Here is a 25930-nt window from a genome sequence, read left to right as displayed (position 1 = left end):
ATATAAAGCAAGGGCGTGGGAGGACAGATCCTGCAATTACTAGCCAGAAAGAACAGAGCATACTTCTGTTCACCAACCTCTAACTCTTACATCACTTGCAATACTTCAGAAAATCTGTTTTTTATAAAAAGTTAAAAGCATGGCTGAAGCTGTCTAGACTCTTGATAAGGAATAAACACTTTTCTTCAGTAAACATGACAAGATAATGAACTATACCCACTTGTACACAAAATAGTAAAAATAAAATAAATCATTTAAAAATAAAATAAATCATAATCATTATTATCAGCTTTAAGTTATGGATGCACCAGAGCGGACAAAATAAGCCACAACTATTTTGTGATAAATCCATGCTGATCTGGAAAGAAAAGTCAAAAAACCTGGAAAAGGAAAAACAGTATCCATATCTCATCTAATTCCAAGAAGATACTCTCTTCACAGTGCCCCAAGATCCTACTGCATATACAGGTTAAAGGGATGAGAAATAGTGTATAAAATAACGGTGTATATATATTGAAAATCCTGGTACCAAATGCAAGAGAAAAATACAATCCAGAGATTTTTTACTTTTTTATATTTCAAACAGCTAATGGAATTTTTCTCTTACGCAGAACTAAATGCTCTTGCTGTTTGCCCATTTTCTGAATTAGCTTTAACAATTAATTTTCCTTCCATTTCCCACTGTGGGCTCAACATGTACACGAATTTTGACATGTTGTTCCACTATCAATGTGGATATGTGGGGATTACCTGCAGAAAATGCTGAGCTATTGAGGTCTTTCTGAACAAGCTAAAAAGCTGCTTTTGTAGGAATGACATCTCCACTTTGCACACATATGATGGAGCCATTTCCTAGGTTCCCAGTGCCCTTCTGTACCGCTGCTCATTTGCAAGGACAAGAGACCTTCAAAATTATAAAAGAGCTGTACATATCTCAGAGACCTCAGGCCAGGCATCAAATGGCCAGTATTAGAAAAAGGTAGAATAATACTCAAAGCAAAACCCCATTCTACTTCTAATTAAGGTCTGTTTATGTAAATTCTCAGTATCATTTCATGCTCTGCAGTTTAATGAGTAAGTTTATCCTGGTAATGGTTTCTAGGTACAGATTTCTCTGGAACTTCAGTACCCGTGGATAGTGGGCATTAAAATCCATAGTTTCAGCTAGCAAGAAACCAAAAGCCTTGAAGGGCTTCCACCTTACATCACCAAGCTAACCCGATACAGAACTAGCATCCAAAGCAATAAATAATAGGAAACCAGCTTCAGAGGTCAAATACCATTTATTTTTTATTTAAGGACAGAATTAGTTGTCCCGTTCAAACAAAATTGCTGTTGCAACAAATAAGGTCTTTATGATGACAGTACTTTGGACAACACAAGAGGATACGTACAAATAGCCATGCTTTGTATTTTTGACCAGTAGTAAGAACATAGTTTTCCCTCACTCTGATTATTGGTATAACTGGACTCCTTTTTCACTTCAGCTTATACTGTAAACATTTTCTTTTAAAATATTTTTGCTACGAAAGAATATCCTAGCAATACAATATTACAACATTTATGTAAAAGGAGGAGGTAGTTTGAGGCTCTTGGGTGCAGATAAGAAAAGCAAAAGAAGTTAATGCGCTTAAACTAACTTGCTTTTATTTATTTATTGATGCTTATTGGTTCTGAATATCTGTCTTCTCTTACTTTAATATACCTTATATATAGCTGTTGGAATTAAAATTGTAAGAAAAGAACATTCTGCCTGAGGGATTGCAAGAGAAATGGAAGAACAAAAAGAAACAGTGAATCTATCAAGCTCAGATAAAAAGAATACTCAAAGAATGATGGGTGATTGATAGTTTGGATATTGCACAGAAAATTTAACAACTTTGTCTTGAGAAGGTATATCCTTGATAGTAAGAAGCATCTGTAGCCATGTCCAGTTGAGGTGTTAAACACCACAAATTACCATCTCTACCACTGCAAGGTGTGTTTTCTGCTGCCTTTGCCCCTTTAGAAAAATCCATCATTCAAGTGAACAATTTACAGCTCAAGTATGTAGAAAACATGAGCAAACCCATACATTTTTCTATATTAGGCTTAAAAAAAACTTAAAAAAATGCATCTACTTTGCTTTTGATAATGGAGACAACACAAAAGGAAATAGAACATGGTAAAAACTTGTTATATGCAGGAATATTCAGACATTACTAGGACTTAATCTACTTGATGCCAAATGTGTAAATACTAACATTAACCCCGGCCCCCAAGTAAACATACAATACAGATCTACGATATGTAAAGACGAATATATCAGGCTTATAAAGCAACTCTTGGTTAGACCACTGATCAACATTAATACTTTTACTGTAAACAGCACTGAAACATCTTCTACCACCATTGCTTTGGAGGGAGTGGATGCTGAAATACAAGACTGTAACCTTTGTATGTGTTTCTAGTTTAAATGATTAGTAAACTATAAATTGTATTTTTCCTCTTATTTTGGCTCTTAGATGTGTGAATACTCAAGTTAGACACAGCTGCCTTACAGATCTTGACATTCGATTTATTGAAAGTCTAATTGTGAATTTATTAGATTTAAGTTTTTAAATTTAGTATGTTTTATTTGATATTTTAATACTTAATATTATTTAATATTTTAAATCAAGCAATACACAATGTATTTGTTGAGGGTGCTAGGTTTTTTATTTTGCTTTATTGAGCCAAATATAAAAGGACATATAAAGCCAGAAAATTTGAGACAGTGAACAGAATTGGCTTCTAAATGCAGTAAACTAAATATTCATACTGACATACCACTTACTGACAGTTCTTAAATTAGGATAAGTAAGGAAGTATTTATACAGTTCAGATACTATGCACCACCTGTCCACTTTGCAACCACAGCTTCTGAGCCTGTATACAGTGGCCATTATCATTTACAAGAAATCATTTTATCTGACTAGGTAATACAGTTTGATAAGATAAATGAATTGGTTACAAGAACTTTGTAAGCGATGAAAGTAGAGAATAAATCTTGAGGAATGGCAAAATTCTATCTTAGGAGTTAATTCATAATGACCCACGTTTTCAGAGCTACTAAGAAACAACGAAATAAACAGAATTTCATCTTTCTGTGAAGAATGTTCTCTTGCCTTTGTAAGGAAGGGTCTCAAAGCACACCAAACATGAAAAAAACCCTCAGTTGAAACTAAGATGTCCCTGTTAGTATGGGATCCAAATACCAGAGGAAACCTCCAAAGCAGGACCTGGCCTCAACTCTGCTTTGCAGACAGGCAATTGGGGCATAGGAGTTTTCTGCATTGTTGAAGGTTTCTTAAGAAATCTATGGCAAGCTCAGATAGAACACGTTATTTTCCACCTTATCTAGGACCTTGATTAAGAGATCGCCCTTCGTCCCACAGGAAAAGGAGGCAAAAGAGTTTGATACCATAAATCTCTGAATTTGCTGTTTACCAGTTAAGCACATCACATGCCAAGTGAAAGCCATCTACCTTCATAAACCAGAAAGAAGCTTGCTGAATGTATAATGGTTGAAAGAGGGTACAGAACACTAAATAACCCTTCTCCTCGCAGCATTTTATGTTGCGGATCTATTTTGCATTCTTTTTTCCCCTCCTATATTCAGAGGAGCAGCTGCACTTTGTTGGTTAGCACCTGAACCAGTCTTTCAAAAGGATCTTAAAAATGTTAACTTGAACTATACAACACACAAAGAGTTAACTAAGCTGAATAACCATGGAAGAACCTGGCAAACCTTTGCAGTTTTATATAACCTAGCAACACGAAACCCCTTTCTATTCTCGGCTAGATTTCCTTTGCACATGCTCTTTAAAATGTTTATACAGAGCGAACACAAACTGTAGTACCTCTAAGGGGTGTTCACAAGGACTAAATTTAGGCAGTGGAAACCAGCCCCTTTCTAGACTGTCTCAAGCCCCTGGAAAGACAGCGTCTTCATAGGAGATGTTCAGAGAAGGATAATTAAACTGGATTTGTAATTGCAAGCAGCAAAAAACAAGAAAAAACCCCACTGTCATTGTGAAACTTCACAGCAGTAATTCACCTGCATCAACTCATTTTCAGCTTCAATCAGAAAAATGTTCCTGGGGGACCCAAGTCTGCCCATGCTCCAAACAATAAATATTACCAACACTCTGGCCCAACCTTAGTCCAAACCAGTGTGTGACACCAACCTCACTGACACTAGACCACAGGAAAGACTGAGCCCTGAAGTTATCTTCGACGACAGAAGGAAGCATCCCCCTCTCCACTTACCGTAGTGGGCAGGAAGATTAGCCTACGACTCTAATATTTCTTTTCCAAACTCCCTCCTATGCACCTTGTCTCCTCCTTTTGCCTGTATTTCATGACTCATATGCCTAGGCTTAAGATGCAAATCATGATTTGAAGTCTCTTTACATCTTCCTTGATGAATCTCCACGCACAAGTTACAGAGCCTACTATAAGTGCCCTTAGACCAATACAAAACTTCTCCCTTATTCATGTGTCACCATCATAGTTTAACAGAGCATGGAAAATCTTGATCTTCTCAACTCAGTTGGGAGTCAAATGACTCCCCAACCATAATCTACTCATGTCCCAGGCTAAAATACTACAGCAAAACTCCATTTTTATTTTTTTAACTTAGCACCTGTAAGAGGAACAGCACATACCCAAGCAGGGGTGGGAGAGCAGCACCTTCCACTACAGGACTATCTACACCCAAGGACATCCAGAGACACTCATTTTAGGATTCTATAATCAAGGGCTGAAAGCATTCAGGTGTCTCGGTGGCAACAGCCATGTCATGTTCAGTACCACGTGAGAAACTTGTTACAATGCGTTATTGCTCAAATCCAAAATACTTCAAACTTTTCAGACTAAAAGTGAGCTATGAAAGTGGTCTTATTTGCTTAAAGCATGAAAAGCGTAACATTGAAGTAAGCTGACATTACCCTCATTTCCATAAACCATTGCAACTACTGACTGACATTTTGCAATTTAAGCAAGAGAGGAGTCAAATTTATACTGGCATTTCTACTGTCAGGCACAAAAGTATGAAGCACGCATAAACCTGCAGTTCCATCTACCGCTTGTCACTGTACCAATGAAAAGCAAGTGCATTTGCCGCTTTCTGCTATCCATTTGCATTATATGTATAGAAGACACGATGCTTCATATCTTTTCAAATGCTGTTTTATATTCAACAGGGAGCCTTTATGGTTTCAGTAGAGTATCCACTAGGATAGGCTGTTTGATAGAAACTATCAGGTTAAAACTCGTCCTCAAAACAGTTGCCCTGGGCTTAGGCAACAGCTAGTCTTTTTTTAACTGAACAAAGTGTTTGAACTTCTTCATCAGAGATTCAGCAATCTGAAATATATATTCTTGCGTCTCTGAACTGGACGGTTAACTAAAAATAGACAACTTGAGGACTTCTTCTCCAAGAAAATTTACTCTTTAAGAAGGATATATTTTGTTACGAACACGAGGTTTCTCCCAACAACAAATGCATAAGAGAAGGGAGCAATAGAAAGAGGCTTTATATTACTTTCTGAAAGCTTTAAAACGTTTGATCAGATCTGCTTTGGAGATTATTTAACATGTGAATGTTGCCTTTTTCTTACTTTCAGGAATTGAATTAAAAAGGAATGAAACCTTTATCTAATAGTTCCAATAAAAGAGAGTACAGTTTCTATCAGAAAATGTAACTTAGTAGAATTAAAATACCCCACACACAATTTCAATGAAGGATGGATAAAACTGATTTCTCCATCAGACTCTCCAATTCATACTGCAATAAACTGCACAGGCGGACTTTGCTCACAAAATTCTGAGGTTTCTTCATCTCCAATCAAAATTTAATCGATTGCTGTTGCAAAGTCTCTTTATGAGAAATCATTCTTTAGAGGACAGACAAAATATATGACAATAGTCTATGAAGCTGTACCTAATTAAACAAAGTACATTTGTCAAATAAATGATACATTGCCATTTGCCTTCTCACTCTTAAATTCAAATACAAATATAGTAATCTATAATGCATCTCCAATATATCAGCATGAGTTTAAGGGGCCTTTGTTACAGAGAATAAAAACCTCAATTACTCTTCTGAAGGAAAGTCTGACACTCTAATATTTTTCCATTTTTAACAGCACACTGAATTTGAGCCACATGTGTATTGTTTTGAATCAAATACTTCCTTAAAAAGCAAAGCAGGTTATTAAATAATATAATTTTTATTACATTTTTCTTTGAAATAAACAAGAAAGAGCTTTTTATTGTATTTAGTTTCTACTTTGATAAGATTATATTTTCCAGTAAAAACTAATTCTGAAAGATTTTCAGAAAACCTTAACCTTTAGTTTCATAACCATTATTCTTCTGGGATGCAAAGAAAAACATATCCTTATAAAATTCTAAAAAAAGTCTTTACAATTTCATTTTCCAATTTTTTTTTTCAAGTGTAAACTCTTGTCAGGAAAATAAATGAAAATTTTTATGGAAGTTAATGTAGTTACTTGCCTCTATTTAGTGTTAAGCATAATTCCTCTTAGAGCCTTCCTTTGGCCCACCTAGGCTTGTAGGTTTTTTCCCCCCTCAAAAAAATTATGGTTATTGGTGGTTAGCTAAATCGCTTCAAATTAGTAGAGTTACTTTTTTCCATTCATGCATCCCTCACATCTGAAAAATTTCATTCAACAGTGACCATTTGACACTACCATCACCTTCCTCAGTAATTGCCAGCTAAGACAAGGAAATTGAATTTTTGTCTGCTAAAGTTTAGGCAGCAGTTTCATAGCTAGAACACCCTTAGTTGCTGTCAGATGCTCAGTTTCTGCAAGCTGAAGAAGTGAATTGGCATACCTATACCCACTAATGACAGACAGCTCTTTTGAGATGAAATGGCAGCAGGTCAGTTCCTCTAAGCAGTCAAAAGGGCAATGGCAATAGCTTCACAAACACTATTTAATCATTATTCTGTTCCCAAAGGTGTTGCAGCCGATTGATACACTAAAATTTCATTCTAGATAGGGATAAAAAACCCAAGCTATCCTACTATTCTATTTGCTATCCACACCCAGCAAATGTTTTGCCCAACTCAGACTGTCAGCTCCATTTCTAATCACTGTACAAGCAACATTAAGCAAATGTGGCATTCAGAACACTTGATATTTTATATAAAAAACACTGCAATCCTCACTTATTTCTCTCCCTCTCAATCTAAGAAATGCACGTTTTGCCAAAAGCATGGAAAAATGCCCATCTAATCAAAAACTAATCATTATTTCAGTCATGTTACTGACCTTATGGGCAGAGAAGTGCAGTTCTACCTGTTACTCATTTTTTAAAAATGCTAATCTTCCTCTTATGGAGAAAGTGCTTTATACGCAACCCCCTCTCTCCTCAAACATCTATCAGATCTCTGACCTGCTCTTGCCAAAATCTCTCTCCTTGAACGACAGCTTATTTACACATGTGGGAAGTCAATCCCAGAACAGTCATGACTACAGATAAACAGATATCTCCCCCTCCTTTAAAAAAAAAATTGCAAAACAACATTCTGCAAGTTACTATCAATTCTTTGATAGGTACAAAGCTGGAGTGATACAATCAATCATTCCCAACCTACAGTTTTTGCTAGAGAAAAGCACAAAAAAAGTACCAACAACGTAAAAAAGTAGCCAGGATGTTCTGCTGAGCCAATCACCCATTAGTCATTTTTTTATTTTATGATCAGTAAATGACATTCTTACTGGGACAGGAGGTGGAAAATCTGTTTTAGTGATCCAATGATATCACACCCTGGTGAATGTTTCCACAGAATTAAACAGCATCATAGGAAAAATGCTACCAGGAGTCTCCAGCACAGAGGCTGGGCACTCCTCAACAGTGGAATCCCAGAAGAAAGGCATCAGTCAAGGTGACACTGTACAAATTGATGGAAGAAGGGATAATACAGGACTACTGAACACATCTCCAACCCAGGAAGCCTTTACATTATAAATGACAAAAGGCAAAGAAAATTCTCTGAATTATTACTATAAGTTTGCCTCATTTTTACATAGTCTAGGTACTGTTGCAGAGACAATATGCTAAGCTTGAGAGACCTTTGGACCTGACCTGGTTGAGTTTTTCTTCTCTGCCAAAGAAAATTGGCTTCATAAGCCTCTGTGTTTGAGATAGTTGAAGCTAAAGGTGAACTGATATGTCTTATGTGGCAGATGGTGATGATCTTGCTACCACACTACCCCTCTGCTTAGCTTAAGTAGCATTTCTCTCTGAAACTTACAGCTTACAGGTTTGTAGCAGCCTGAATGCCTCTCCCATCGGTATTTATGGCAGTCTACAACTAAGTCATTATGTCCTACAAACATTCCTCATTTAAAAGACTATTCATGATCCACTTGATTAGACCATCCTGTTCAGAAAAGAAAACTGATGAGTTTGATTTGGGGTTTTTGACAAACTAGGTGGGTCCAAGGAAAGCAGTCCCAGGCATTTTTTGTCCCCCCAAGGGCTGAATGTCACATCACCAAACCCGTTTTACCTGCCTTTCAGGCTCTGTCTTCCCTCCCTTCCATCATTCCTCGTTCCCCAGCTCACAGCATCATTACAAGGCAATGCCTCCACATACAAATGCGTACTGTTACTTTCCATCAGATGTTTAGACATCAGATTAGGCCTCCATCCCCCCCAACAAATACTTTGTTTCATTAGTAGCTGGAAAACACTCCTAGGTAGGCACAGTTTCAAGTGAACGTTTTTGATGATAGAGTATTTGGCAGTAGGTGAAATGTAAACATATTTATTTGCTCAGTTTTATTGCTATTTATTTAAGAACAAACTGTCACTGTCTGTAGCAATGTGACCACCTGAAACATCACCTCTATGGTACAAACACTTGTTGCACAAGTGCACTATCACATCAGAGGAAAACAACAAAAGCCAAAGAAAAAGAATATTTAGAAAGAAAGCAAGAACAGACATCTAAGTACTTTCAATTGGTCAAACTTTAGTGTTCATGACACAGAAAAAGTCTTCGGTAATTCTACTGATCACTTGTATGATCAGTAGAAGCATCACCATTCTCTGAAGCACAGACCTTTTTGGTACAGGATGATCTCAACACAAGGAGGATATTTTTACTTCTCACCGTAAAAAAAGATGATACTCCTACACATTCACTCATTGTAAGCCTTTACAAACTGCAGCTATATTAGCTTCTTCCAGATTTTTGGAGGGCAGGAGAAGAAATAGCAGTGGGAGCTGTAGTTCTGGAAAAAACCTGAAATATCAGATGTTTTCTCAAGAAAAAAAACACAGTTTTGGCCAGGTTAGTCATAATGCACCTGCAATAATAATTCTACATTTCCTACCCTTCAGAATGGCTAACTGCGATGACAGCCTTCTTTTCATGGTGTCACTGGAATATGATTTAATGATAGAGAATTTAACTAATGATTGATATGTGAGAAACAGCATAGTCAAAGGACAAAAATATTTTAGTGATAGGAACTGCCAAGAAATAGTTGGACCTAAGTAATATACAATCATGAAAAACATTAACATGTACAATAAATATGTTATAGTATAAAGTACGTTTAGCACATTTCTCATAACAGAAGTTAGAATTAAACAACTGTAGTATCTGGCTTACCTTCCTTTCCAGTCACCAAGGATCAAGAAACAATTCACTTTTCTCCACTATTTTTTTAATCTCTTTTTTTTCTATGGCTTACCTCAGGTGGTAAACCGTAACAAAGCACATGTTTTAGTGAATGTGTCAACTTTAAGAAACACATTATTGAACAGACTGAACTAGCCTTTTTGATCCTTTCTTGGATCTTTGGCCCTTGTAGGGGGTACGACACCAAAAAGCTTCTGTGCTACCAGCTCTGGAGATAGATATTCTGGCAGCCCTCTGACCCAGAGGAAATACCTGGTCTTCACGTAGAAATGAATGTTGAAAGGATAGCAAAAATTTCCAAAATAAACAGATGACCTCCCCCACGTAATTAATATGATTGCCTTAAGTGGATACTAGTCCACATGTATTAGCTAAAATTAAGCTCTAACTTTCAACAAAGTTGAAAAGTTATTTTCAACTTTCAAAGTTATTAATTTGTGGCATGGCATTGGTCATTGCAGAGCAGTCTTTGCTTAAACTGTCTCCCAACTGTCCTTCCACTATGTTTTATTTACATGTTAATGCCAGCTGCACAATATGCATATTTTAGTAGCTGGAGAGGCAAAGCTGACTCTGCTTACCTAGAATACCTTGAATCCACCCGTCAGTCACAGCATCTGGCAGTTTTATCTGGGTTATATTTATATGTACATCAGTCCTAAACTTGATGTGAACAGAATTTCGTTACATTGCATGATCAATCATAACTTAAAAGGTAGCACACCTCAGCTATTTGCAGATTAATTCTACCAGAAAGGAATTTCTGCTCAAAGGTTAAATAAATCATGAAGTATTTATACCTCACTACAACTACCTCAGCCTACATAAGCCCAGTCTCATCTGCCTGTTCATCTTCAAAATAGACACACTGAAGTGAAAAATTGTAACAGAAAAGAAGTAGGGCGAAATTAATTTTGCCACCTGTAAGAGGATAAAGCAAATTAAAAAAAATAATCCCAGAAGTACAATAATCATGTCCATATTATTGCTTATATTTCACATATACTTTGTGTTGCCCCCCCAATACAATGAAGCTAATTTGAAAGTCAGGGGCAAAATCTCTTTTGAGAAATATTTACCATCTCCTCCTTTCTGTCACCAATCCCAAGACTGCAATAGCAAATCTTTGACATAAGATCACACAGAGGAAGAAGAAAAATCATCAAATAATTCTTGTAAAAATAAATTTGTTTTACATTTTGTTGCTTCATTGGATATCATTTCATCAGGTGCCAGTCAGCCAACTCTCACTCTAATGATTTTGCTCCTACAAGTAATTTCTTTAGTGATTAGGAGTCTATTCATATCAAATGGACTTTATTATTGCATTAATAATTCAGCAACTCCTACAGAAAAAGAGTAAAAAGAGAAAAATATATTCAAGTAAATTCCAGTCTCTCTACCAACCTGCCTGCCCTGTTTCTTTCCCTCCCTTCACAGAACATGATAGATTTGTTTCTTCCCCAGTGTCAGTATTTTACGTATTTGATGACCTCTTAGAGGACTGCTACTAGGCAGAAAAGGTTAGACATCTTGAAGATCTTATATTCCTATGAAAATTTCAGTTTCTAAGGAAAACAAATTTCTGTTGCGTTTATTAATAACTGCTCTGTGGGGCTACTCAGCTTGAATCTTTCTAAATAGCTTATAAATCAAGCCAAAAGTTCCTGAAAAGTCTTGATTCTTTGGCCCTACATCAAGAACAGAGCTGCAGATCTTTCTGGAAAGCGTACCATAATTCTTGACCGCAATTACGGAATCATCTTAAAGCAATGACATCTAATGAATTACGTACATAAATGTTTAAAGTAACAGGCTGCATTTTACACACAATTCAAGTATCATGACCTGTGTCAACAGATTGTAGCCCATTAGTAGTCAGTAGTGGACGAGGCATACTGAATACAATGATAGCAAGAAAGGGCCAGAAACGAACAAAAACAAAAATAAAACTAAATGCATCTACATATGTTTTCTTAATTTATCTCGCCATGCTTCACTTAAAGTGTATTGTAATACTTTAATGTACTGTAGTATGGTTTTTTGAGTATAACATTCCGGCAACACAGATTCCACTGCGTTATGTCCATTACTTGCTAACTAAAGCCTCTCCTTCAAATGCCACTGTTGTGAGGCCAAAGTCAGGAAGAATAAAATTGAAAAGTAACAGGTCTCAAGGATATTTGGTGGCAGAAACCAAAAGCTTCCATGACTAGTAGCCATCCTTTAATGAAAGAGCTACAGTTTTTCTTACTCCACTGTTGTCTCCAAAGCCCTCTATGAAGGACAAAGCTGGTGGCCTTTCCCCTGCCAATCTCCATGACAAACAGCTTTTTGGCATTCTAGTGTTTGTGTCCCTCATGAGCATGGACTTGATGTTGTGCCCCATCCAGTGGAATAGCTGAGCCTCCCATGAAGTTTGCACAGCACACATGCTACTCTGTTTTCATTCCCACTGAAATGCTGCCAAAAGCGGCAACAGCCGACAGCTTCCTCAGCAAACGAGAATGGTGGGAATTGTGCTGCAACCCACAGCTATGCAGAGAAAACACCGGTTGCACATCAGAGCAAATGGGTGTCTTCACTGGAGATCCATGGCTGCCATCCTAACACAAGAAAGCAACACCCTTGTTCACATTAGGGCTTGCACAGACGTGTGTTTGGGAACCATCAACAGCTGCATGAGAGCAGGAATGTACTTCTTTTTTTTTTAAAAGATAACATTACCTTCTATCTATATCATACTCTGGAAACACAGTATGGTTAATGCAAAGTCCCAGTAAACTCTCATAGCACACACCTCTGAACAACAGAAAAACTATAAGGCTTTGGTAACAATTCAGGAACAATTGTGTTTCTTTCCCAGGGTTTGTCCTATTTTTTTAAAAAAGTTAAGCAAGAATATGAAGTATGATCAGAAATCAGAGGGAAAACTGCCTTTGTACACAATGTTTACACATTTATAGTTTCCTATTAGATGTATTTTCTTTCTTTAACAGAGCTATTTTGTGGATGAATGGTGAAGCATCAGACACCGGTATTTTCCCATTTCTATTTAATACAACTGAGGGCTTCTAGCTGCAGCTAACAGAACTCACACACCACATCTCCCTGGCTGATCATAATAAAAACCCCAAATCCCCAAACCCTCTTTTCTTTTGCAAATAATTTACCAAGAGGCAATATGCACATACCTAGGGCACAACTGCATGACTCTAAACAACCCCAAGTTCACTCGAGCTGTTTCCAAGTGCATGCTTGTATTAAGACTAGATTATAGTATATCTGTAGCAGAAAGTATTACAAACCTTTAACAGCTTCTTCCTCCGTCTATGCCCTTACACACGTACATACAGCTGGGCAAATTCTTCTGTTGCTAGATTCTTCACCTTAGGCTGCTGATCTTCAGTTACTTTTCTAGATGTTACCTAGTGTCCGTGACATGCAGAAGACATCCCCCTAGGCGCATGTCAAATTTTCTGGCTATTAGGCTGCCATCAATCACATTCTAGGGTAATGCAATTCTTTGCCAGGAGACAAGTATTGCGTTGCTATCTCTTTTTCTCAAGAAACTGAGTTTTCCAAAGACCACAACTTTCTTCATGTTTCCCCCACCCCTGGTCACCTACTAGCCTCACAGCAGGTTTTGTGCATGTGAACTGAACCCCTTACAATCAGTTACCCCATATCCCACTCTTGCCATTCCAGGAGCTTCTGAGCTGCAGCATCCCTGAGGTCCCGCCGCAAAAGAAAGAGGGGAAAAAGTAAATTTAAATCAACTGTATCTACGTCCCTTTCCTCTATTACTAGCTTGGAAAGTGTTAATTTTGACCTGCTTTTTTTCTTAGAATATTACAGAACTGTAAACAGGAAAATTATTTAATAAGTGAAGTCTTGAGTTATCCCTTATTGTCCCTTGCAGATGGTGTTAAGTGTAGCTCATAGGAAGCTGGAGGATTAAGAGACAAAAACCGTGTTTACTCAGCCTGATTTTGCTAGAGCTATGCACTGTGACTCTCTGCCAGGATCATGTGATAGAAAGCTGCATGGTCAATACAAACAACATAATTTGAAACAACAAAGCTGTGAGGGACAAATTGTATTTGCTAGCAGGTATTACACTGGTTTAATAGCGGTCAATGATACTCTTGGATGTTGTTACCATGGGGAGGCTCTCAATGTGGTAAGGAAGCAATTGGTTTTGGTGGATATGAGTGGGACTGGAAGGAGTGGGAGTTCTTAAAAAATTCTGTAGGGCATAATAAGTTCTAGGTTGCAAAATACTGTTGCCACTTGCTGTCAACTACACCTTTGCTAAATCAAGATCAAACCAATCAAAATCCAAACCAAATGGATGCGTGTGATATTTTATTCCCCATCACTTTACACCAAGTGAGGCTCCTATATGCCTGGGAACAGTTTCCTCTATACACAGGGCAATGCTTAAAATACAGCATATTTTGCAGTTTTCTTGAATAATGAATATTTACAGTTTTACAAAAAGCAAAGTCTTTAAACTGATTTGGTCATTGACCCTGACTTTGGATAGAAATGAACAAACTTTGGAGGTTGTTTTTTGTTTTTGTTTTCCTTCTATTTAAACATAGCATTTGACAGTACCCAGCTAACTCTCCTTTGTGGCTGAAGACAGTAACATTCACTCCCACAGATACAGTCACAAGGCTCAAGGCTGGAGGAGATGAGAAGGAAAACACTATATGCTGATGTGACATGAATCTTCCCAGTTTCAAACTGATAGTTATGAAATGTCTTCCACAGAAATACTGGGAAAATGTAGAAACATTCTTTTTCTTTGAATATGCCATTAACATAAATACAACAAAAAATACAAAAAGGTATGGGAGACAGCTGCCTGAGGCAGCAGGGACACAAACTTGAAAGTCTAGCCCATCTCCATGCTGCTATGCCATAATGATTGCCTTTACAAATAAAGAAGACCAAAAATAAAACCAGTTTTTCCATGTTTATAAGAGTTATAGGAAATTTTCTTCATCCTTGAACCTTTTGCTCTGAGACATACATCACGTTTTTTCCAGCTAAATCATACGTCATCTGGAGGACTTTAATCCCTTGTACACCGAAATGACTCCCATTACAAGTAATCTGTCATAGACTCCTGTTGTTTAAATGTTTATTTCACAGATGTTGCATTATCAAGAACTATCTCTGATTTATAGCAATAACCTGTTTACAGTAATAGCAAATGAGTAAAACGGAAGCAAAAAGACAGAAACAAAGGCTCTTGTGACTGAACACCAAAACAATCCTTCCATTTAAACGGATCCCCACATATCCAAATGTCTGTGGCGAAAAGATAGGTTTCTGTCTAAAATATTACTCCTACCAGCAGTTCCTACTCCCACTCAAAGAAGGGAAATAAAAAGGATACTAAAAGTATACATACATATATGTATATACACTCACACTAAAAACAAATACCAGAATTTCTAATTTAATTCTAGTAAGAAACCAAAGGTTTCCCTTGGAATTTTGCAGAGGCCACGTCACATGCTTTAACAGAGCTGTTTGTAATCAAGAAACATATCAAAGCAGTTCAACATCAGAGGTAAGCAGCCTTAAATGTACTCCAGCAGCAACCACTTGCTATTCTGAAAATGTGCAGCACACTTAAGGGAAGCGGAACAAGTCAGGAACAGAGAAACTTATCATAAAGTTTTTCTATCATTATTTCTAAATGATGACCTGCCAGGTAAAATTTACCCCTCCAGCCTTCTTGCTTTGTAAGGCTATACATACGTCTTAAATGGTACTGCATCATATAATCAGTGCGCTGAAGAGACAAAACTGCAGAGCTTCATTGCCAGAATGATCAGCTTTTAAGGAAAGGGCTTTCTGGAACTGAAGAGGTGCTATGAACTGAAAGTTATTAAAAGCAACAACAATGTCAGACAATAACTTAAAACTGACCACTAAATGACAGCACATCTGTTAGAAACTTATACAAAAGTTGAATAGCTCATATTCTGTAAAAAACAGCAATCATTCTTTCTGTTAAGTAGCTATGCTAAGGGCTCCATGTAAAAATGACATTTACAAATGTCATCAAGATGTTCTGCTTCAAGGATCTCAATAACTGGGAAACAGTGTGAAGACTGTTGTCTGTATACATGTTTCATATCCAATTCAAAAGAGCATTTTGAAGACAGCGTGACTGACATTCCCAGGAAAGAGGACACCCCACTTTGTAAGTGTTCTAGTACCAAGACAAGAAACCCTCCAGCAGTAGTTGGAATACAAATTCTGGAGTGAGTCCAGTTACATAACTATAGATATAAGAAAGTTACAGTGGCCTCTTTTAAAAGTCCTGTTTGAAAATAGGTAAGAAACAGTATGTTCATGTGTTCTCAGTACAATTAGGGTATGTGCTACACCCTTCTAGAAGTAGACCTCTGTGGTCTAGGTATGAACAATGGTGGATGGAATGTCAAAAGCTTATACCCAATAATAAACAAAACGTCATCAGCTTCTGCTCCAACATGTTATTGAATATATAGCTGAGAGGACCCCAAAAAACCTCATCTCAGTTTCTTTCATACCACTGGTACATGGGAGTTAAATACCAAAGGATTAAAACATATCACCAACTTGGAAATGCTCTTCCACAAGACCCTCAAGAAAACAGCACAGCAGAAATTTCTTAAAAGAAAGATTTCTGAAATTAGATGCAATTTAGCTATAGGAATGACAAAACTAAAACGAATGAGATGCAAGACTGAAGGCTGCTAAACATCCAGACCTAGGAAGAACCTCCTCACAAACAGATAAATACAGCCTTAAATGTTACGTCCTGCAATATGAACTTTTAACTTCTTTTTCTTAAAGCTTATGTATTTTGCAACTGCAGAAGATAGGGTGAGACTCTACAATCACTAACTCAGAAAGCCATCATTTCTTATGTTTAGCTTTTACTTGTGTTTTTAGATCATTATGGTTTGACAAAGTATCAGTCCCTCCCTGTTTCTTAATAGAATTTTCTAAGACAACTGTTCTCTCCCTACAGCTTCCATTCACTTAGCAGGGGGGATAAAATCTTGTAGTGTTTCTGAGACTTCAACAACTGCTCACCAAGCAGCATTTATCGATCCTGTTAAAGCCTCCTTTGTACTTCAACCCAATAACAAGGCAGATTTTTAAAAACCAAAAGACAAAACCACTTTACACAGAGAAAACAGCATATTCTGACCAGAAGGCTAGAACTTGGACACACCAAACCTCATCAAAACAGCCCAACATTAGTAGCTGGTCATTGTAAACCAGGAAAATTTGCTTTGCCATACCAGTGGCATTCTCCAGCCAAACTCACAAGACTCCCATTAGGTACCCAAGATTTCTACAACAGAAATATTTCAAGGTTACTAAAAGAACCAAATTATTCGTGATTAATAACCATGATTGGGCAATGCCCTTTTCTCCTTTATTTAGAAACCTGGTTTCTACAAAAATATTAATTTATTGTATTTAATGAAGTCTGTCTGGCAAAACTATGACTTCTGAGTAAAAGGTCACCTTGCGATTCATTGCATATGAGCCTTTAAGCCACAGGATTGTTTTTGCATTTAGGCAAGGTTTAATTAAAAAGCAACGCACACAAACAGCAAAGACTAAATATTACCGTGGATATGCACACATTCATTTGCTACTTAGAGTGTCAAGATAAGGAACAAGGTTCCATGGACTCAAAATATCTCACCAGGTTACCAAAGGACCCCAAATATCCCCTTGGATTACCAAGTCTGGCAAAGTGAGGAAAAAGGCTCACCTACTTACGCTGAGTAGTATGGATACAGCCTGGAAAGCTACAGCAATAGCAAACTAAATTGAGGAAGCTTACGTCAGTTCATGGAATTCCAAACTTTTCTTAAAATTGGATTTTGACCTGAATTTTTATCCTGATTCTTCACAAAAAAAGAGCTGTGGCCTGAGGAATGGGGATGAGGTCTGTGTGATGAAGCTACTTAGGAGCTGGATACACGAAACTGCAGGAGAGCACACAGGCTGCAGAAGGATGTCTGGGCACCTGCAGGCTACTACAAAACTGGTACCTTGCAAAGGGAGGAGAAAGCATGCAGAAAAATCCCAGTATCCTTAAGGCGACATACAAAGCTGCTGGGAAAGAGATGAGGCAGACTTTCCCACCCTCAGGAACCAGAAATCCATGGGAGGAAAGCAGCAGTGCAGCCTTTTTTACATTAATTAGTGGTCATACTGCACCCCATGAAACACTGAAGTAGTCCTTCATAATCATGAATTTACTAGGCATACTTCACAAAAAATAATTACATAAGCTTTAATAGGAGAAAGAAAAAAAACCCCATACAACAAACCCAGCACACAGATCTATTCACGAAGATATTCTCAGATTATTATGTAGTAATCACGCTAAATCATATCAGCCCTCCCAAAAAAGAACAGAATTAGAATCTCTAACTTAAAACTCCAATTTACGTCCATAACATAGCAGGATTAAAATGCAAGTGTCCTTTGCACCGCACACGCCCCTTATTCAGGTGTTTCATGGTATAAAACTCAACATCAGCACTGGAAGACCCAGCAGTTTGCTTCCTCTATGTAAGATTAACAGTGTTGGAAATTACTAAGCATGTAATAAATAGTAATTGCTTTTTAATCAGTGTCACAATATTTGATGCTTTCACTGAAGAATGCAAGACCGTATGGAGAACTGTCAAGTAAAGCTGTAGGATTTAGCCGAATTCACATCAAGCTTAATTTATGTATATGAATTTATACATAAGTGAATATATTTATATCTGGAGAACTCGAAGTGCTCCATATATATTATGTTATCAATGTTGATGTCAATGAAGTTTTCAGCCAGATAAAGTCTGTATGTGTTGACACTCACGTCGGACTATTCTCGATAAATTTGTCCCTCAACTACTCCACTGAAGTGAACTGAAGACACCCAACAGAAGGACTCTGCTACATCCAAGTAAGGATACATCATCCTGTCTTTATATGCTTCATGTACAGAGCTAAACCAAGAAACTTGCCTGTTCTCTCAATCTGCTAATGTCTCTGAAAAGCCATCATAGAGGACCACCACGTAGCTAGCAGCTGTTTCTTAGACATCTCTAAATGAAAGATTTTCCTTTTCTAAGGTATAGGGATGATGAACGTGACTAGAAATAATCTGAAGAGTCCAAGCACAGTGGGAGGGAGCAGAATACATGGCTACACCAAGAGACGCATCCAGCTGCCAAGCCTGCGGGTACATCTGAAGTAGATGGGCAGGATGAAAGATTAGGGAAGGTGTTCATAGGCTGGTTAGATTTGAGTGATGAGGGAAGTTTGCAAAAGGAAATCAGAAAAAAGCATGCTTAGATAAGATCAGGTCTAGAGGAAAATAAGATGGGGGAATCAAATCACAGTTGAGATCTGAGAGATGTGAAGAGGAAGTAGAAAGAAGCAAGCCAAACAGAGAGAAAAAATTCAAACTATGAAAGAAAAGTGGCATTAGGTCTAGTGTGGAAAATTATGAACAGCTGGAAAGAGAGAAAGATGGCAATGAGAATGGCAAGCGTGAAAGCAGATAGTCTGACTTCTATATAGTAGGACAAACACTAATAAGGAAACTGTATCTTTCCATACAATTTTCTGATTCCCCACAAAATCTAAATCTGATGGGGAATCATTCACACCACAGCTAGGAAAGCCTGAGAAATAAGAATGAACATTACAATCAACAATCAAGTAAAATGTACTATCTCTTCCAGTGATTGTGATTTATAAAGGCTCCAAGTCAGATATTCAGAGGAATTTGGGTTGTAAGCAGCAGCACCTCACTGGTGCAAAACAGATACTTTCCTAAACTCAAATGCAGCCAACTTTCCATCCTTCAGCAACCATATGCAAACACGAATGCTGTAGGTCTTGAGCAGGGCACCGTAGAAGATAAAAATAGTTCTGCCTTCAACAAACACTTGTCTCTACAGGCTCACAGCACGGCAGTTGAGAAGCACGAGGCACACTTTCCATTTCTTAATAGAACATCAAATCACACGCTCAGCCACTTGCAGATTAAAACTAGCTGTCTTACAGCTGTGTGACTAGTGATACGATTAAAGGAGCACATAAAATCCTTGTAAAGATACTTGTCAATTTGGGATTCTCCAGACAGAGCTCATCCCTATAAAAGCCAGTGCACAACACGTGGCAATATGAAAAACACAGCAGAAGAGGGAAGGAAAAAAGTGTGCAAAATGCCCATAACTAAACTAATGGGTATTGCAAATATGTTCTACTTCATATTGACTCTTAAGCAACATATGGGAGAACATTACAGAACTGAGCTGCAGAGGTTTAGAGGAGATGCAGGTGTTTGAAATAAAAAAAAGAATTGCTCTCTACATGTTAAATTGGAAGAAGGGGAGGCAAGAGCAGACACCAAAGAATGATTCTTCGCCATGCTCTTTCCAACGTGCATGACCTAGCCACTGTAGGGAATGCCAAAATTCTTTTTTTTTTTTTGATCTTGCTGAAGTGTTGTCACAACAGCAGTCCAGCGAGATAAAAAGGCACTCAAAACTGCAGTCACACTTTAAGCTCACTAACCATTCTGTTATTCTCTGATAGTTGCCATTTTATTGCAGAAATGCTTTCACATGGAAATTGCTTATATGTACAAGGAGAAGCCTCTTTCCCGAAGAAGATTATGCCCAAAAGAACACAGTATGTTCTAATTCCCCCTTTAATATCTTTTTCCTGTTTGTTTTTAATGGTAGATACCTGCAGACAAAAGAAAGGAGTGGAAAAAAACCACAGTGAGAAATAGTAACGAGGAGCACTGCAAGGAAAGAAAGGTTAATTACAGCACAAGAAAAGATGCAAAGAATGTGAAGAATGTCAGCAAGTAAACAAATCAATAATCTACAGTCATCATCTACATTCCTGAACTACCTTGAAAGCAAGGATATCTGCCCTTAACATTCCTGACAACAGTAGGAATTTTGAAGGAAGACTCATCCGCAGCGCTCTGTTTCTGCCAGCACCCTTGTGTCAACGGCTGATGACAAGGGAACCTTTCCAGAGGGAGCCTGTACTACCTCTTTTAACAGTTCTGTTAATACAAGCTTGTAAAGACCTTGGACTAGCCCAGAAACATTAGCAAGCTGAAATTAATGTTGTGATCATTGCACTTAGTCAAAAAAAGCCTCAAGGTCAGTTTCAAAAAAATCCAGGAATAGTGCACTAGACCCACCCCCCCTCACCACCACCACCACCTCTGCTCTCTAAGACATACCAGAGCCCAGCAGCTCACACGGAATAGAAGCACAGATCGAAGCCAGAAGACAAATGTGGTTTTAGAGATTTATTTCTTCACAATGGTATCAGTATAATATAAAGTATCAGCATAATATAAAGTAAGAGTCTTACAGAGGGAATGGAAGCTGAACAATAGAGACAAGAGGACATGAAAGTCAGGACTTCTTAACAAGTTGGACACAGTCTGTATTGTTAATGGGGGGAAAAAAACCTAAAAACACCCCGCCCCCAGGGAGCGGAGGGAACAAACCACCGAAACAAGACAAGCATACAACTACAATCAAGGATATGCCATCAAATAACATGGCACAACAGAAGTGGATCTGCAGAGCAAAATAATTGGGTGTTAAGAACTTTACTGACATAACCCCACCTATACACATTTCAGGGGGGTACTAAGTCTAGACTGGTCCTGCACCCACTATGAGCTAAATAGCCTGGTTTAATTTCATCCATAAAGGAATCTAGACCAACCTGTGCTGCAAACCAAAATATGGTAAATGAGGAACAACAGGAATTCACTCAGAAGTATAACCCTGAGACAATGCTAACACAGATTTACCCAAAGCTGCACTATGATTCTGATGCTATACATAAAAAAAGTCTTGTAAGTCCAGTATCCAACCGTCTCAAACAAACAACTAAAAAAATAGGATAGGCTGATTCCACATGAGCATTGTTACTCAGAAGATCACTTCTGTCTACAAGACATGGCAGTAATTCTCCAAAAATTGCCTTGCCACACAAAATAAAACGTACAGCAAATCAGCATACAGAATTATTTCTAAACTGGACTTGTTTGGCTTCACGCATGCACAATATGCTTTTGCAACACTTGCTTTTGCAAATGAAGCTGATACGATATGATTAGGCAGCTGGGGGCATCTTTTCATGTGACTCAAGAAATTTCTTCATGCTTATATGAAGTGTAGCAATTAAAACAAGTCTGTTTTCAATGCCATTGTACTGCCAAACAGGGGGGACTCCCCCCAACTGTCCACATGTATTTAACAGACTTTACAATCATCTTTGAAGTGATGGATGCACTTGCATTAAAAAAAAGAAAGAAAACCTACTGTACCTGTATGTCGTTCTTCAATCCAAGCTTGCAGATACATGAAGAGGAGTAGACCAGCTACTCCAAACATCAGTACAGACACAAAAACTTGTCTTAGGTTCATGACCCTATCAGAGGGCTACTTTTCAGCTTTCAGAAGGATTCATGGCTCACTTTTCTGAAGTTTTCAGCATGCATGCATCTTCTTCAGTAACTTCCCCTGAGACACCAACCTGGAATTACAAGAGATGGAGCTAGTTCTCGTGTTACATTTTTATTCTTCACCAGAAACTGTGTAAGCAGCATACTATGTACAAGCTGGAGCTCTTACAAGCTATTACTTCCAATGCTTACATTTGTGTTCATGATCTCAATAGTCTTTCTACTGCTGGATGAGTTCCAAGCTGAAGTGTTTACAGAAGTGGCTGCAGAGACCATTCCACCTCCACACTGCTGGACATCACCCTCTGCTGTAACGGAGGGAGATGATGCCCCAGACGAGACACTCTGATGTCACACCAGTGTACCACCGCACACCAACCATCAGTGCAGAGAAGCTACAGCAGCAGCTGGAGTCCCCCCAGGTGGCCAGGTTGTGCCCTGGTGCTACCAGCCCCCTGCGATGGGCCACCTACCACCTCTGCTTCTGGGTTCTGCCTTGGCGTTGGCTCAGCCTGCACTTCGGGGAGTCATACTCTGATGTTTACCTTCAAATATGAATCCAGATTGAGTTTTTCAGGGCTAGGGAAGGTCAGCATAAGATGGTATCAATAGCACAGCAGAAAGCTAATTAATCAATCATCTTTTTACCCAGCTATTTTGCAACATGGGAACGACTTGTCAAGAACCCAATTCTTGTCAGTAACTTAAATGGAAGTGAGATCAAATGTAAAACCTTACCAAAAAGATTACCTTCTTGCACAGCAGAGGACTCAGAAAAAGGAAGTAATTTACCTGATACCTTGCACCTGCCAAAGGGGCCATAAAATTCAATTTATAGCAACAGAACATAGAAGACACTGTGGATCATAAAAAAGCCAACCCCTTAACCTGAATCAGAATGTGTTCACTTTGAAAGCACGTTACTGGAAGCTGAAGAGCAGCTGTTGAAACTGGCCTGCACAGCAGGAGAAGAAGTGTTGAAATTCAATACAATGAACACCCTTGTGAGTGAGTACCTGATAGAAGCATCTGGTAAACTACTGCAACGAATGCAAAGAAAAACCCAAGCTTTTAAAGGAAGACAGCCTACTGAAAAATATTTGAAAGAGAAATCTGTTAAAAGAACAGAGCTAAAGTATATGTGCATCCAAATAAACAGAAAAAGAAAATGCAGACATTTAGCAGTTATTCCTAAATGTACAAGTACTGTGTGTTCCACAAGTTTGTATTTTTAAATAACTCAGCACTGTAACATCTATAATTGCTGAGTTTCTAAAAATAAGCATACATGTAAGGCTCAGCAGGAACTCCCATTAAAAATAACTGACAAGAGTTATTGTCAGTTAAGAGACTAAAGATTGCAAAAGCAACAAAACTGTGTTCAGAACTTCACAGATTTTTTTTTTCACCGTTCTGTGCCATTAAAATCATACAGTTCTCCGTGAAGCACAAACTTGCCTGGAGAAAATATAAACCAGAGTTTAACTATTAATCGTTTTGTATGTAATTGTCCTGTAGGAGACAGATAGCTAGACATTAACAGAATGTAAATGTTCTGTCTGAAGTCTTTTTTGTATGAGTCATGAATTATCTGGTTTGAACCTGGAACATGGAATGAAGGTGAGCAGGTGCTTTATTCCATCTAGCTCTTTCTGTCTTGATTCTGCAGATAGAATTTCCTACACCTTATATACATGTACCTGTTCGCAGCTATTATGATACACAGGATTGGAAGGAAGCAGTGAAAATTGGGCAAAAGCAAGGAAAATGCTTGGGGAATTCTGAGAGATGCCTGTTGTAAGGGTGGGGGTAGCAGAGCCTCCTTCCAGCCAGCTCTTCATTAGCTGTTATCTCTTGTACCTTTTCCTACAGTGCCCTCAGCATTCCCAGACTTGCAGTCTTCCTTAGCTACACAAAAAAAGTTTACTTAGGTCTTTGCTCCCAGTCTGCACCTAACTTCAGTCCTGCAGCAAATGCACTGTTTGCATGTCTTCAGGGATCATTCTGCTGGCGAGACAGAAGCTTCCCAGCATAAGCAATGCTTCAAGAACCATTAGTCAAAGGACCAACGAATACAAACCTCTTCTGTTTTCCCCCAGACAAAAGCTGTGTTGTTCATATAACAGGACATCGACAGCATCTGGATTAGAAGAAAAGCGCCAAATAAATAAGACAGGAAAGTCTGAATGAGTGTCTTTGAAAGAAACAAATTAAAATGCAGTTACTAGAAGGCAGGAATCAGTTTCTTTTGGAAAAGTTGTTTGGGATTCGCAACTTTCTTATAATTAAAAAGCGAGCAATCCAGACACACACAAGAAATGGTGGCATGCTTACAAATAAGCCCACTTGTGGGGTTTTGTAACTTGTTTCCATCTCTGACTACAAAAAAGTCTCGCATTTTCAGCCCTCCTTTCTGAAAATCAGTGTCCTTGAGTGGGCAAGAAAATCTTTCTCAGGCCACATGGATGATGCTGAATGTCAAGTATCTCACACTACATCTCCATGAACATTTCCAACAGGTGTAGGCTGACACTGCTGCTCTCTCCAGTCACTTGCTCTCATCATCTCTGACTGCCCAGCTCTTGCCACCACGAGGGCTCACACATCTGCCCATAACATTCAGAAAGGTCATCCAGCTAAAAACTGCTCCAGAAAGAAGGAATGGCGACCTTACTGCCAAAGGAAGTCTGGAAACAACGATTTAATCAAACTACAACCTACAAACGATTTATCCAAGGAACAGTGTTGATGGTTTCCTTTAGCAATACGAGCCATCACATGCATCCATGATGGCATCAGCTATAAAGCTGACCTTGCCCAGACACCATTATTGTGCTGCATGCACCACAATGTACAAGCCCTACATCATCACTTTTCAAATGCACAGTAAAATCGGGAGCACTTCCAAGCAATTTCATCTGTGAATAAGGAAACAGATATTTTTGTACTAAGGTAGTTTCAGTTATCATAGAATCATTTAGATGGGAAAGGACCTTTAAGATCAAGTCCAACCGTTAACCCAGCATTACCAAGTACACCACTAGGCCATATTCCTAAACACCACATCTACATGTTTTTTAAACACTTCCAGGGATGCTGACTCCACCACTTCCCTGGGCAGCCTCTTCCAATGCTTGACCACTCTTTCAGTGAAGAAATTTTTCCTGATAGCCAATCTAAACCTCCCCTGGTACAACCTGAGGCCGTTTCTTCTCATTCTATCTCTGCTTACTTGGGAGAAGAGACCAACACCCACCTCACCACAACCCCCTTTCAGGTAGTTGTAGAGAGCGATAAGGTCTCCCCTCAGCCTCCTCTTCTCCAGACTAAACAACCCCAGTTCCCTCAGACGCTCCTTATAAGACTTGTCCTCCAGACCCCTCACCAGCTTCGTTGCCCTTCTCTGGACACACTCCAGCACCTCAGCATCCTTCTTGTAGTGAGGGGCCCAAAACTGAACACAGGATTCGAGGTGTGGCCTCACCAGTGCCGAGTACAGGGGCACGATCACTTCCCTACTCCTGCTGGCCACGCTATTTCTGATACAGGCCAGGATGCTGTTGGCCTTCTTGGCCATCTGGGCACACTGCCGGCTCATGTTCAGCCAGCTGTCAACCAGCACCCCCAGGTCCTTTTCCTCTGGGCAGCTCTCCAGCCACTCCTCCCCAAGCCTGTAGCGT

At 38.6% G+C, this 25930-nt stretch overlaps 1 protein-coding gene across 1 annotated transcript in view; it reads right to left on the bottom strand.

The window, feature by feature from the left end:
• CHST9 (carbohydrate sulfotransferase 9) overlaps positions 1-22221 on the bottom strand; it is a gene marked incomplete at its 3' end in the record, with an annotated part of 85019 nt that extends 62798 nt beyond the window's left edge. The window contains exon 1 of the mRNA XM_081996632.1: positions 22113-22221. Within this exon, the coding sequence (XP_081852758.1) occupies positions 22113-22212 (100 nt within the window). The 5' untranslated portion in view covers positions 22213-22221. The remainder of the gene's footprint in view (positions 1-22112) is intronic.
• Positions 22222-25930: the final 3709 nt, after the last annotated feature.

The sequence above is a fragment of the Phaethon aethereus genome (assembly GCF_964289735.1).
Source record: "Phaethon aethereus genome assembly, chromosome: 2".
Lineage (NCBI taxonomy): Eukaryota > Metazoa > Chordata > Aves > Phaethontiformes > Phaethontidae > Phaethon > Phaethon aethereus.
The sequence above is the reverse complement of the archived record's forward strand: the minus strand, read 5'-3'. Positions and strand labels throughout refer to the sequence as shown.